The sequence below is a fragment of the Camelus bactrianus genome, chromosome 16, assembly GCF_048773025.1.
Source record: "Camelus bactrianus isolate YW-2024 breed Bactrian camel chromosome 16, ASM4877302v1, whole genome shotgun sequence".
Lineage (NCBI taxonomy): Eukaryota > Metazoa > Chordata > Mammalia > Artiodactyla > Camelidae > Camelus > Camelus bactrianus.
The window spans coordinates 238823-253483 of record NC_133554.1 but is presented as its reverse complement, the minus strand read 5'-3'; the positions used below and the strand labels follow the sequence as shown (position 1 = coordinate 253483).

The following is a 14661-nucleotide window of genomic DNA, read 5'->3' as shown; positions in this document are numbered from 1 at the left end:
CCCTCTCTGCCCTTCAGCCCAATCTCCTTGTGCACAGCCTGGTAAATTGTTTCGTGACAAATCCGTACAGACCTGAAGTCATTACCGTTTTTTGACTTTGGAGGGTTTTCAGATCCCTTCCTTTGACTTCCAGGTGTGGCTGTTAAGGGTTTAATTTCTATGTGTGAGGTTTCTGAGGAGATTCCAGCAACCTGTTTTTGCTGATGGTTCATTTTATTTTATTTTTAATGCTTGTTTGAGAGGAGAAGGGAGCTGGGGAACAGACTCCATCTGTGTGGTGCACGATCGAGTCTGGGCTGAAGGGTGGAGGGGAGCAGGCGGCGGAGGGGTGCCGCCTGCTCAGAGTTGAGCTCCTGATGAGAGACTTGTTTCTAACTTTCTAGCTGGAGGTTTTAAGGAGCCTCAGGAGGAAGCAAGCGCAGGTGAATCCCAAGTCACAGCCAGAGCCCATGAACGTCGGCACCCGGGAAGGCCCCTGCTCCTTTGTCACTCTGTCCCCTGGGGTGGGAGCGCCGAGTCTGCGAGCTGAGTGCCGAGCTCCCTACCTCGCCTGTGGGTCCGGTCAGGCTGCCCGTCACCCCCAGTCCAGAGAGAGTGGATGTACCTGGTGGGCGGGGTGCTCCATGCTCCTGGACCAGGGTCTCTGGCTTTACCCGAGGGGCTGCCTGTCCCGCTCTGGCTGGGGTGCCACGCAGCTGAGTGGCCCTCGCTCCACTCGCTCGCCTCCAAAGGTGGGAAAGTGTGAGCAGGACTCTTTCCCACTCACTGCCCCCCTTTCTTTAACCACCAATCTTGTCTTCCTAGTTATTTCTGCAACCAGCAGTTAAGAAGCATTTTGGTATAAAATGCAAAATTTGTAAACATGTCATATGCCATTTACAAAAAACCGGCCCCCTTGACCTTACGTGGGAGATTTACTTCCTGATCTGGAAACATGGCCAGTCAGGACACAGCCTCTTCCTCTGCTCTGGCGCTGTCCCTTTTCTCAGACGAGGGAGGCCCCCGGACACCCCAGCAAGGCTGTAGGGCTGGGTGGCTTCGGGTCTTGCCCTCCGGCTGTCTTGACCTGCTCCCCTCCACCGCCCGCCAGGTGAGACCAGAAGCAGTCAGCTCAGCTGCCTCTGAGCCCCTGGGAGGCCCGGGGCCGCCGGTGTGGCCACGTGCGCTGCAGTAAAAGGTGGAGGGTTTTCAGAATCTGAAAAGCACCCACAGACAGTTGGGATTGCCCGTCTGACCGGCTTCACCGGGTCGGGGGCTGGCACTGAAGCTGAAGCTGACTCCGAATAAACGGCCCTGGGGGCTTCTCCCACCACCATCCCGCGTCACTGGTTCTGATTTTCTGTTTGTTCTGATTCTTTAAGAACGTGCCAGACTGAATGCACCTGCGCTTTTCTTACAGAAAGTGGGCGAGGATGGACCCCTTTAACCTGGCACCATCTTTGCCTCGAGCAGAGGGGCCCCCGGGGCCAGGAGACCCGGGCTGGCTGGTGAGGTTGTGTTGGGCGCCTGAGGAGCACCAGACGCGTATGAGACGGTGTGTGGTTCTCTTTCCTTCACGTCAGCTTGATGCCGGGGGCTTTAAACAGGCGTGCGGAAGCATGGTGTATCGGCGTGCTGCCCCAGCGGGAGTCCCCCCCCCCCCCCCCCGGGGTGAGAAGGGTGGACGGGCGCTGCGGCCTTGTCTGCTCTCCCCTGGCCGTGTTGGCCTTGGAGATTGTTGGGCTGTGGGATTCTGAGCTCTGACAAAGTTGGGGTCTCTTTTTCCCTGTACGTTAATTTAGTTAAACCAAAGGGTTTATGAAGGTGTAAAAATAACTACAGAACTATGTGTTTAGTGAGCTTCCTTTATTTCATAAACCAGAGACCCTTTCCACTACCTTGAAATCTGATTTCTGGGACATTGATTTCTGGGCTTTTGTTCAGTTGTGGGTGGTGACAATGCTTGCTTGTCCAGCTCTCTCCTGAGCCCTGACCCCGGGCCCGGGGCTTGCGTGCATGTTTCCACGTGTTAACTCATCGGACTCCCAGCAAGCTGCCTCACACACAGTGGAGCTGAGGCCCCTCCCTGCCCAGTAAGGGGCTGGGTCAGGAAGTGAGCCCCCAAGGGCCCGTCCTGTAACCCCAGTGCTGCTGCTGAGTGTTTTCCAGGTGGTCTCTGGAACATCTGAACTTCAGCAGGCAACGGGCTGTGAACTGGTGCTCGACTCTCAGACCGCTCAGTGAAGCCCGGGGTCTGAGGCGGGCAGACTCCACAGGGCCGCGGTCTCCAGGAGCCCGTGGAGCGGCCCGTGGAGCGTGTCCGCCGCTGACCCAGGGGCTGCGCCTGTCCCCCCACGAGCAGCACCCCCTCCCCGGGCCCCTGGGCGTGGCTGGGCCTCCAGCGATCCAGGCCGGCAGGGTGCTCGCAGGTCCTGGGACCGCCGCGGGGGTGGAGCTCTCCTTGCCCGGCCGTCCCCTGGGTTGGTATCTGCACCCCCCGCCTTAGTTTATGACATGACAGTTCTGAGCTTGTAACTGTCTCGGGGCCTACCTGTGTTTTCTCTCTCGGTCGTGACACTTTTGTGGCCAAGCTACGCTGACAGACTGGCCGTCGTTCCTGCCCCCAGAGGTCACCCTGCCGTCCTCGGGGGAGGGGGCGCTGGTGCCTACCTTCCCCCTTTCTGAGGGCTTCCCACGTGCCAGGCAAAGGGTCTCTGGGCCCTCTCCTCTGCCCTAGGACTCGCCTGGCCTGAGTGTCCAGTTGAGGGCGCGGCTGGTGCCAGCGGCGCCTGCTAAGAGCTTGACACCTCAGAGCCACTTCTGCGTGTGGGCTGGGGGGGCGTGTCCGCTTGACGGGCAGGCGCCGTGTTTTCTCAGAAGTAGGGCAACGGAGGTTGGTGGGAAATAGTCATTTTTGCAGATGTTTGTCCAAGACTGTTAGTTTCTCGCGTTGATCAGGACTGTAGGTGTGTTTGGAAAGGCAGGTGAGAATGAAGCTCGGGCGACACTTGAGGTGGGAGCAGAGCCCTCTGGCTCAGGTCAGGGTGGCCCTTCCCAGGCCTGGATGTCGGGACCAGGGCCGCTCAGGCGCAGGTGCGTCTGCGCTGGGGTTCCGCTCCCCTGGCTTCCTGGCATCCAGAGTGGGTGCTGTCCTGGGAAAGGGAGCAGAAATATGTTTTTGAACACGTGGCTGAGCACACGGGAGGCAAGTGAGGGCTTTGTGTGGTTGCAGGTCTGATGAGTGACTGGAGGCTTCAGGCCGGCTCGCGGGGCTCCGCTCTTCTTCCCAGCCTCTCCCTGCCCGAGGAGGGCCTCAGTGCCGCGGGCCCGGGCCTTTCCGAGGGGCACGCGCGCTGCTCCCCAGCAGCTCGCCCTCACTCCCTTCAGCCCATGTCTCCCTGCTGGCCACAGCTCTGGGCGTGGCGGGCAGGGCTGAGGGCGGCTGTGGAGGGGATGGGTGTTTCCTAAGACCTGACCACACACTCGCACACACACTCTGTGGCCTCCCGACTTCAGCGGTTGACCGTGGCTCCCCAGTGACCTCTGGGGGAGCCTGGGCCACAGCCCGAGTCTGTGCCCACTTCCAGAGGGCAGCTCGCCTGAGGCCTGTGGCCGTGGAGGAGACGGCCAGGGCCGTTGGCTCAGGGAGGAGGAGGCCAGTATGGTTTTCTTTCTCCTTCTGAAACACTTTTAGAAACATTTTTCTAGCATTGCAAAGACCAGGAGTGGGAATGATGCCGGGGACTTTGCTCACCTCCGCAGGCAGACTTCTGAAGGGGGCTGGGCAGGGCTGTGTGGCGCCTCCCGGCAGGCCCCCCGAGCCGGGCCTGCGCAGGACGCGGCCTCCGCCGGCTCTGGGTGGACGTGCCCCTGCGGCGTGGCGGGCGTGGGCCTGCTGCCTGCCCCTGTCCGAGCAGAGGGAGAGAAAATCGGCTCCACGGTGCTGAATGACCAGCACGGAGCCCGGGGCCTGGAGAGACGTTGCCGGGCTCGGAGCTCAAGTCCACGCGAGAGAGATCGGGGCCTGCAGACTTGGGGAGGACGCTTGGCACATCCCTCTTGTCACTGATGTATCTGGTTTTGGTTCTTCCAGGAAGAGTCTGCTGCAGGCGAGGGTCATGGACTTTCTCACCTCCACGGCCGTCCTGCCCCTGCTGTTCGGCTGTGTGGGGGTCTTCAGTCTCTTGAAGTTGCTGCAGTGGCTGCGCATGAAGGCCTACATCCGGGACGCCGTGGTGGTCATCACAGGCGCCACGTCGGGCCTGGGGCGAGGTGGGTTGTGGAGGCGGGGCGGGGGCGGCAGGGGGCCAGGGCTCAAGGAGCAGCTCAGTGCAGGGACCAGTGCAGGAGCGAATGTGCGAGGCATGTGGGTGACGGGGCAACCAGACTGTCACCATCCTCACCTGACAGAAGAGGTGCAGTGAGAAATGGCCCTGACCTTCCCCAGTGCTGGAGGCAAAGCCGGGGAGGAGGCTGCGTGTGCATCTGGGGCAGCAGCTTGTTGGAAGGCTCCCAGTTTTTCGGGACAGACACCAATTTAAAAAATGTTTTCCCAGCTGTGAGGGCCAAACAAGACATGCCTCTTCCTGGATTCAGCTGCGGCCCCGGACTGTGGCTTTGGTGTCTCCACACCTTCCCTTCGCAGGGCCATGCCTCCAGCTGTCCCCTGGGGGGCTGTAAACAGAATAGATGACGCCTCAGCTGCTCCTTAACCAGGGTCCCCAGCTGAGCTCTGTGCTAATTTGGTGAACACATGGAGCTTCTGGGTCCCAGGCCCATGTGCTGGGACCCAGCCTGGAGTCAGCACCAGCCATGCCCGAGGTGGGAGCCCCTCCCATGTGTGTGCCAACCTCGGCAGTGTTCTGAGAGCCAGCGGGTCAGAATCCATGCTTACACCCAGCTCCATGGGAAGAGGCCAAGAGGCGCCCTGAGTGGGCACCCGTGCTCTGCGCCTCCTGGTTGGTGGTGGTTCAGCCAGCGTGGCTCGAGCACCTGCCACGTACAAGGCCCTGGGCCACGTGCTGGGACAGATGACATGAGACAGGGTCCCCTGCCTGCGGGACTGGGGAGGGACCCTGATCTGTGCTGCTTGGGCCCACCTCACTGTGTCCCCCGAGGTGAGACTCAGAGCAGGTGTGACTGGCCTGGATTTGTAGCCAGAAAGTGCAAAGCCAAGATCCAGCCCATGTCTTATCTCGCCGGGGAGGGGGCAGGCCAGCGGGGAGGGCCTTGCAGACAGGCCCCAGCCTGAGCAGCACGGCCGTGCGGGGGCAGGGAGAGCAGACGGGGCCTCTTCTGCAGGGCCCTGGGCAGGCTTTGGGGGCAGCGGCTCGTTCGGGCACCCGTGGTGCTTCGGTGAGGTCGCCGGGGGTGAGCTGGGTGTGTCATCGGATCTGCAGGCCCTGAGCCACAGCCGGTCCTCCGACCTCGCTCAGCTGCTGTACATACGGTGTCAGCAGCCACTGCTCTGTTGCAGAGAGAAGCCTTTTGTGAAGGCTCTACAATGCGAATGCCGTGGCAAGTGCTCCAGTGTGTACCTGTGTGTGCGAGTGCGTGTGTGTGCGTGTGTGGGTACGGGGTGTTACTCCCACTGCCTCCGCAACCCCCCTGGGGGACAGGAGCCCGTGTCGCTCCCCTCCGTCTCCAAACGGCTGCCAAGGAGGACACTCCGTGCTGCCCTCAGGGCTCGGCCGCCGTGTCGGCTGCCTGGAAGTTGTGGTGCATTTAAGCTACAGGGGCTTGTCCTTGTAAAACGGAGGACCCCCGAGTGCTCACGCCAGCCCACTGAAGCCCGAGGTCGTGAAGGGCTGTCCTGACCCGTGAGCCTGAGAGATGGTTCCTTAGGACTGACTCTCCCCCGACCCTCCTGCCTCCTCCTATCAGCTTCTTCAAGAAGTGAAAACGGAGTCTTCCCAGTCTGTGGTTCTCATGTCTGTCACTCCCTGCACAGACTTCAGTCCCCCTCTGGCTTTACCAGGAAGCAGAGCTAAGCAGACGCAGGCAACCGTTTGTTTTCCACAAACCGTGTGACACCTGTGTGTCCCCCAGCTGGGTCTGCGTGTCTGTGGCCGTCAGTGGCCCCTCACAGAATGTCCCTTGTGTTGTCAGGTCAGGAGGAGACAGGGTGAGGAGGCCAACAGGGCAGAGATGCATTGTCCCTGGGAGTGGTGGTCACCCGGCCTGGGAACGCAACCCCACCCTGACCCCGAGGCGTGGAGGAGGCACAGCAGGGCGGGCGGGCAGGAGGGGCTGGGATCCGATGAGACCACGGCCAAGCAGGGTCATCCTTGGTCAGGATGAGCCAGCAAACAGACCAGCAGGTCTTCAGAGCTGAAACAGCACTGGTTTAGTCCACTCAGCCTCCTTCCAGAAAACTCCCTCTGGGTCAGGCAGGGAGGCGCTGGCCCAGGGACACCAAGGAGGAGCCGCAGAATAGAAAGAGGGCTTTGCCAGCCAGGGAGCCCCCTCCCTCCATTCCTGAAGGGCAGTGCACTCCCCACTCCTGGCTTTGATGTTCCATCGGGGAGGGACCCCACCTGGGCCCCACCACTGCCGCCTCCCTTCCTGGTGAGGAAGCCACAGCCTGGACCCCTGGACCGTCCCTCCCATAAGCTCGGGGCACCCAGGCTCCCCTTGGGCACCCGGACCCTTGGGATCCAGCCCGGGACCGAGGGGGCTCCGTGGCTGTGGAGACCTGGCCTCGGGAGAGGGCCGCCTGTGCCTCCTCAAGCCCCGTGTTTCAGTTTTCATCAGCCAGCTTCTAGAACAGTTCAAAAGGCAGCGTAGAAGGACAGAAACCACGCTGGTCTAGTGCCTTTTCTGTGCTACGTCTGCGTTAGCTTGTGCAGTCCTAGTGCTGTCCTGTCCGCATTTACAGGAGAGGACAGTGACCGGCAGAGAGGCTGTGACTTCTAGCGTCACAGAACCGGCTGCTCTTGGGAGTCTGAGTCCATCTCAGGAAGCCTCACACATGACTGTTCTCCTGACTGCAGGCTGTGCCACGAGCTTCCAGGGCGCTGAGTGGCCAGGCCTTGCAGGGGGCAGGGCCAGCAAGGAGCTCACCCTGCCTCCACCCTCCACCCCGCCGCCCCTCCCCATCAGCGCTGGGACATACGTGGCCCCCGGCCGGGCTGGTCACAGTTCTGTGCATGACCCAGTGCCTCCCTAGTTCTTGTCACCAGAGATTGGAGGGAACAGGTCCAAGACCCCTCTTATCTGGCCGTGGCGTCCATGTGAGCCCAGAGCTGTCTGCAGCCCTCCCATCTGGCACAGAAGCCGGGCAGGGGTGATGTGGGGAAGGGGCCTGGCATCATTGGGAGAGCCTGGTTCCTGCCGCCAGGGACCCTGGGCAGCCAGCACTGCGCTCCGGTCCCCTCTTCTTGACCATTCAGCTCCTCCTTGGTTTTTGAACTGCCCTGGAGCCCTCCTGATGAATCCTCTTTTTGCTTTGCCCTCGCGTGAGCTGTCTCTTTTCTTGCCACCAAAGAATAATGACCGAAGAGGTGCCCAAATAGCTTTGGACTGTCCCCTGCTGGGACTCAGTCTGCGTCCCTGTCCCTTGTCACCAGCGATGCTGCGGGGCCCAGAGGAGCCTGGTGTCCGGTCCCCTTCCTTCCCACTCGGCGGGATGCTGCCACCTCAGGGGTCCTTGCTGCTGCGGGCGCTCGGCAGACAGCAACTCTTAATCGCGTTTGTCGCTGCCCGGCCTCGCAGGGCTTTAGACTCTGCACTTCCTGCCCGGCTGTGCCCTCCCCCGAGGAACGGTCCCCAGGCTTGAGCACGGGGGGGGGGGGGGGGGGCGGCCTCCCATCCTTTCAGCAGAGTCCCGTGCCCTGCACTTCCCTGAGCCGGGGGGCAGCCCCAGCAGATAAATGCCTGTGCGTCGAAGTGCCTTGGGAAATGGGGTCACATGGCCATGGGCCTCGGCCCACCAGGTGTCACCGTCGCTGGCACATCACTCGGCCGCGCTGAGCTCCCTCAGGTTTGGATGTGGGGCTGATGCTCACAGTGCTGTTGGGAGCTAAAGATGGTTGTGGAGGGTCTGAGGCTGGCTCCTGCCTGGGCAGCAGCAGACGCCTCCTCCCTGGGCGCCGACTCCTGGCCGCATACCCGGTCCACAGGGGAGCACATGTGCTGAGTGTGTGCAGAAGTGGACACGTGTTCTGAAAGGCTGGGCATGTGGGAGCTCAGCTGCACCAGGGAGGAAAGGCTCCGGGTCTCCCCAGCCATCAAGTTCATTCCTTCTTCCCCTAGAATGCGCCAGAGTCTTCTACGCTGCGGGAGCTAAGCTGGTGCTCTGTGGCCGCAACGCCAAGGCCCTGGAAGAGCTCACTGAAGAACTCGCTGCGTCGCAGGCCGCCAAGGTGAGCCGGGGGTGTGTTCTTGTGGGGAAGAGCTGCAGGCCCCGGCTGGGCTGCTGGATGTGCAGGGGAGGCAGCTGGTGGCCCAGGAGGAAGTGTCTCGCGGATCAAGTCCCGACTCCAGCACTTGCTAGCTTGTGGGGGTGGGTTCCTCTGCGAATGCTCCCGGCAACACACACCCAGCTAATACCTGTTCGTCTCATTTGGGGGTGGTCGGGAGGTTGGCGAGGACTTTTAAAATTTTAATTGTGGGAAAATATACATAATATCACTTTAACCACATCTAGGCTTAGAATTCAGTGGTATTAGGTATGTTCCCAGTGTGTGTGACTGTCACGACTGTCTGCACCCAGCCCTTTTCATTGTCCCCAGCAAAGGTTCTGTCCCCATGAAACAGTTCACTCTGCCTCCTCCCCCAGCCCCGGAAACCTGTTCTGCTTTCTCTGTGTGCACCTGCCCTTCGAGGTGCCTCGTGTGAGTGCGAGTACATTCTGTCCTGCCCTGTTGCTGCGGCTCAGGTCGTGGATCACACCCGTGTGCACTGCTTGTCTAGTGATACAGGTTAATCATCGCTTTAAGTGCATCTACCCATTAAATTGTGTGGAAAATGAAGAGTAGACTTACAAGCTGAAATTGCAGTGACGCCCGCTTCTGTCATGGCCTGTGTCTTTTGTTTGTTTGTTTCTTTTTTTCCTTTGTGATCGGGTCCCTCCTTGGGCCATGTCTTTATTCCACTGAGGTCTTTTTTCCCCCACTTTTTTTACTGAGTTAGTCATTTTACAATGTTGTGTCAAACTCCAGTGTGGAGCACAATCCGCTGGAGCTCTTTCTCTCTTCACGTGGCTCTGAGTGCACTGCCTCGCCTCCTTGCATTTCAGACCTGAAGGACTTCCGTTAGCGTTCCCTGCAGGGCACGTCTGGTGCTCACAGTCCCCCTCAGCTTTTGTTCATCTGGGAAGCTTCATTTCCCCCATTCTTGACGTGTAGCTGTGCCAGATTCAGAACTCTCGGCTGACGGCTTTTCTGTCAGCAAGGCGAGCGCGTCAGCCTTCTGGCCTCCGAGTTTCCAGGGAGGAATCGGCTGCTGATCTTCTGAGGATTTCTTTTGTGTGGGGAGCAGCTTCTCTCTTTGTTCTCGGATCCTCTGCTTTTGGCCCTGTGGTGGTAACGTGTCGCAGTGCAGGTCTCGAGTTTATCCCACTGGGTGTGAACCTCCTGGACGTGCAGATGCACGTCTCATTGAACTGGGGGATTTTGCAGTGGTGGTTTCTTCCAGTGTTTTTTCCGCCCCTTTCTCGCTGTCTTCTCCTCCTCAGGCTCCCACAGGGAGCGCTGGTCCACTTGGCGTGCCCCCGGGTCCCTTAGACTCTGTTCACTTCTGTTTATTCTTCTCTTTTGGTTCCCAGGTTTGATCACTCCAGTTGCCCCTCTTCAGGTTCATGGATTCTCCCTTCTGCTTGCTCAGATCTGCTTCTGAACTCCTCTAGCGTATTTTCCATTTCAGTGATTGTACTTTTGAACTCCAGAATTTTAGAAAGTGTCTCATGAGCAAATGAATACAAGTGACCTGGCCTGAGAAGGACAGTTCCTCTCGAACCTCAGGACACGTGCAGCCCATGGTGGCACCAGGCCACAGGGGGTGCCCTGTAGTTACATCTCACATGCCCCCTGCCCTGCGGACTTGACAGGCAGTTCAGGAGGAGCGGCGCCCAGGTCGGGGTGAGCAGAGGAGGCGGGATGCTCAGGCCACGTCTCCAGAGTGGACACGCTGCAGCCTGTCCTTCTGGCCCAGGGCCCTCCCAGGGCTGAGAAGCAGGGGCGTGTGGCTCGCCCGCCTGTCACTCCAAAGGTGTGTTTGGCTTCTCTCATACCTGACCAGGTGCAGACACACAGGCCTTGCTCGGTGACCTTCGACCTCTCAGACCCCGGGTGCATAGTGGGGGCGGCCGCCGAGATCTTGCGGTGCTTTGGCCACGTGGATGTGCTCATCAACAACGCCGGGGTGGGCTACCGCGGCACCGTCATAGACACCAGCACAGACGTGGACAGGAGAGTCATGGAGATCAACTACTTTGGCCCAGTTGCTCTGACGAAAGGTAACAGTCTTGGTGCAGGAGGAGGAAGAGCAGTGGCACGGTGCGCTCCCGTCTCCCTCGGGTCCTTCATCCCAGACCTGCCCCACCCTGCCCCTGACCCTGGAGTCGGTGTTGTCCCTGCAGCCCCTGGTAGCTTTCTCCAGGCTCTTAGCTGCACATTCTGTGTCTGCCTCGTGGTTTTCCGTCAGGATTTGGCGTCAGCGTCATCTGCACCGTGGGGCCTCTGCATCCTTTCACTGTGTGTGTAACCCACAGAGCGTGCGGGTGTCATGATGTTCAGCCACGGCTCTCACTCTAGGGAGAGGCCCTCCCTGGAAAGGGGGACTGGCGGACGCCCGTAGTGGTCGGGGTCCCGTCCTCACCTCCCTGCTCCTCCCTCCCCTCCTGCCTGCTGGGCGCGGGGGCCCTGAGTCCAGCAAAGCAAGGCCCCCTCCACGGGGGCTCTCGCTGCTGTTCACCCCTCTGCTCTGGCAAGCGTGTGCACAGCTGCGTGCACTCGGTGCGAGGTGGTGACCTCTGCCCTCTCCCCAGCGCTCCTGCCCTCCATGGTGAGACGGCGCCAGGGCCACGTCGTCGCCATTAGCAGCATCCAGGGGAGAATCAGCATCCCCTTCCGGTCAGCGTGTGAGTACTTCCTGCACCTCCTCCATTTCTTGGCTGATTTCCTGATGATGAAACAACACACTTACTGTCCGGCCTCCGGAGCAGAGTGCCCGGGTGCAGATCCCAGCTCCACACCTTACGCACCTGCGACCTTGGCCAGTGCTCCATCTGCTCTGTCCCCAGTCCTTGTCTGCAGGGTTCCAGCCTGGGAGGGGCCTCTAGGAGGAGACTGACTGACTGTGAGTGTGAGTGCAGGGCCACAGTGGACGCGGCAGACGGGGCTCAGCGTCGGCCTTGGGGCTTCAGGGCAAGGACGCGCTGTGGTCTTTGTCCGCACTTGGGTCTGGCCTCACCGAGTTCTGTTCTCTCACCGTGACTGCATCTGGCACACTTGGCTGGTCGAGCACCTGTGATGAGCAGGCTGGCCCGTCGGCCAACCCAAGGGTGCTGTCCCCCACTTCCCCATACAGTGGGGCACGTGGGATGGTCCTGGTGGCCTGATCAGTGCCCAGGAGGGCCGAGTCCAGGGCGACGGTGATGGTGGTCAGGTCGGCACAGCCTGAGAGCCATGGGGCCCTGCCATGTGTCAGGGTGTGCTCACTCCTCAGCTTGCAGCCTGGGCGCCGGCCCCAGGGAGGCTCGGCAGTGAGTCCAGATGCTGCGGGAACTGCCACATGACTTGCTGGTGTCTGGGCTGCTGGGCGCCCCTTTCCTCAGGCATGCGCGGGGTCTGAACCGAGGATGCGCTGTCGGTGGGGACGCTGTGTGTTTTCCAAGAGGGTCCTCACAGGGTCACTCTGTCCCCTTGGACGCTGTGTTGGGAGGCTGTCACTGACGATCTGAGGGCTCTTCAGGTGCAAGGCCACCCTGTTGAAGTCGTCAGAGGAAACCCGCAGGGAGTGGGCGTGGGTCTGTGGTCCCCCCCCCCCCGCCCCACCTGCAGGGATGTTGCTGGAAGCACAGTGTCAGTGACAGAACCTGGAACAGCCCACGAAGACAGTCCCGGGGTCTGTGACCTGTGACCACGAGGAGCGGGGCTGCATGGAGGCCGCCAGCCGCCTGCAGGTGGAGAGTGGCTGGCAGGACTGACGCGCCCTTGGTGAGGATACACGGGGACTAGAGCGTCCTGGGCAGCCCTGGAGGCGGCGCTGGGGGCCGGAGGAGCCCTTTCACTGTTTCACTTCCTTCTGAATTGTCTGAACGCTTTACCCAACAGGCATTACACTTCTGTTTTTGTTTCTGTTAACTGAGAATAATTTCACACTTCAAAGCTGCAGGAGCTGTGCACACAATGCCCGTGGACCCCCCATGTTCCCGGCTGTGAGCGTGTTACTCCTGGTGCGTGTGCGCGCGCACGTGCGCACACGTGGAGGTTTCCTGAGCCCCTTGAGAGGCGGCGCCCCTTCACTCCTACGCAGGTGGGGGCGCTTGCCCGGCTCTGGACGTGAGTGGGGCGGCCACACCCTGGCTGGCCCTCGGACGCCGTCCCGCAGAGGGACGAGCGGGCTGGAACAAGCGTGGGCGTGCCCCACCCGCCCACTCACCTGGCTCTCTGGCCACCGACCTGTGCAGATGCGGCCTCCAAACACGCCACCCAGGCGTTCTTCGACTGTCTGCGTGCTGAGCTGGAGCAGTGTGACATCGAGGTGACCGTCATCAGCCCCGGCTACATCCACACCAACCTCTCCCTGAACGCCATCACTGCCAGCGGGGCCAGATACGGAGGTGAGGCCCTGGTCTCGCTTTTCTTCTGTAAAAAGCTGCCTGACGACTCTGTGGGCACCTTCACTTTAATCTGGGACATACTTCCTAAAACCAGAGCGCACGTGGGTGGTGGTCACCTGTACTGGTCTGACCTCCACCACGACCGTAGCCGAGGCTACGAGTACCCCACGAGCCTGCTGTCAGTGGTTCAGTGAGTGATCCCCGGGCGCCACCCCCCCCCCCCCCCGTGTGCCTGAGAGGGGCTGACCTCAGGGCCCTGCGGCAAAGAGCCGGTCTACAGGCAGTGCCGACTGACCCGCGGGCACAGCGGTGGGCCAAACGGCCTGGCCCTGTGCAGGCTCAGGCCGACCAGAGACCCCCACCTGGGCGGCAGCAGAAACCACACAGAGGCATCAAGCTGGAGAGGTTCATCCTCGTTTACCCTTAGAAGAATCTTTTGTAAAAATCCACTGGTGGCGCTTAAAAATAAGCGGTGATCAGAAATCCCCGTTCCTCTGTTAACAAGAAGGGTGAGAACAGATCCCGCGAGGACTCGCCGTGGCCTCTTTGCTGCTGACGGTTCCCGCTTTGCTGGCAGAACCTTCAGACTCCTAGGGGCGCAGGAGCCTGGGCCGCTAACCGGTCCGACCCTCCTTCTCCCGCCACGGCTTCTAACCAAAGCTTCCTTCTTGCCACTCGTCCAGGACACTTGTGCCCTGGGGAACGTGGACCTGTGTTCCTCAGCCTGCACTCACTCTGGTGAGCGCGCCCGACCCACCACACCACCCTCCCGCTCGCAGGCCCTGAGGCAGGTGCGCTGCCTCCTGCCTCCTCCCTCAGACTGCGGGACCGGATGGCGGGGGTGCCGCCCCCTCCCGACTTGGAGGAGCTCCTGGTGGGGACCCAGCACCCAGCCCGATGGCCCCATCGGCTCGGGCCTTGTGACGGGGGCCGCAGCTCCCAAGCTCAGTGTCTCTCGTTGTGTTTCAGTTACAGACAAGACCACGGCCGAGGGCCGCAGCCCTGTGGAGGTGGCCCAGGATGTCCTGGCTGCCGTGGGAAAGAGGAAGAAGGACGTGGTTCTGGCCGGCCTGGCACCCTCCCTGGCTGTGTACCTGCGTGCTCTGGCTCCCAGCCTCTTCTTCAGACTGATGGCCGCCCGGGCCAGGAAGGAGCAGAAGCCCAAGCACTGCTAGAGCCGCAGGGCAGGTGCTGTGGGGCCTAGACTCCTGCCCTCAGGTGGGGACGGGGTTGGGGTGCTCTCCTGCAGGCCCCTGGCCAGGCCCCCCACCCGACAGGGAAGGGAGCCAAGAAAAGCCTTTCCCCAGGGTGAGGGGTCACCGCTCAGGGAAAGCTGCACAGCCGGTTTTAACCCCTGGACATAAAGGAACGGGCAGTAGGAGTCACGGCCCCGCAGGCAGGCTCCCAGGAAGCGCTTCCGTCTTGAGAACTGCAGACACCCTGCTGTCCTGACCCGGTTTTTACATCTGATCTGCGGCGCCCGCGGCAGGGTCCCCCCCCAGTGCTGGGGGGACGGCTGCCGTACTCACGTCCATCTCTGCTGCCCCACAGCCCCTTGTTCAACACGGTGAGCGGGTGGGAGGTGATGGGTCTTTACACGTAAGCCAGGAGATGCTGGCTTTGGCCTCGTTTCTCTGCTGACCCCACCCGCAGCCCTGTGGTCAAGGCACTGCTCCAAGCAGATGAATTTTCTAAGGAGACAGCAGCCTTTGCGGAGAGGAAAACTGCATGGTCTCACATGGTCTCTGGAAAATGAGGCGCAGCACCTGGAATTCTCTCTAAAGCAGAGTTCTTGGGGCCTGGCGGACACAGCCCGTTAGCTGTGGCTGTTGGAGTGTAGTCAGAAAGGGTGCCTGCTTCCACTTTCTGATTTATTAAAAATGCGTGGTTGGGGTTCA

At 60.9% G+C, this 14661-nt stretch overlaps 1 protein-coding gene across 3 annotated transcripts in view; it reads left to right on the top strand.

Annotated features, from left to right (window-relative positions):
• The window catches only part of DHRS7B (dehydrogenase/reductase 7B), a 34463-nt gene extending 19802 nt beyond the window's left edge, over positions 1 to 14661 (top strand). Inside the window, exons 5-11 of one of the 3 annotated variants that reach the window (XM_045505955.2) lie at positions 1400 to 1534; positions 4073 to 4251; positions 8233 to 8342; positions 10219 to 10435; positions 10967 to 11059; positions 12611 to 12763; positions 13733 to 14661. In XM_045505955.2, the coding sequence (XP_045361911.1) occupies positions 1400 to 1534; positions 4073 to 4251; positions 8233 to 8342; positions 10219 to 10435; positions 10967 to 11059; positions 12611 to 12763; positions 13733 to 13938 (1093 nt within the window). In that variant the 3' untranslated portion in view covers positions 13939 to 14661. Of the gene's footprint in view, positions 1 to 1399; positions 1535 to 4072; positions 4252 to 8232; positions 8343 to 10218; positions 10436 to 10966; positions 12138 to 12309; positions 12764 to 13732 lie in introns of those variants that run through there. The other 2 variants (XR_012499325.1, XM_074341926.1) reach the window with 2 other exon arrangements.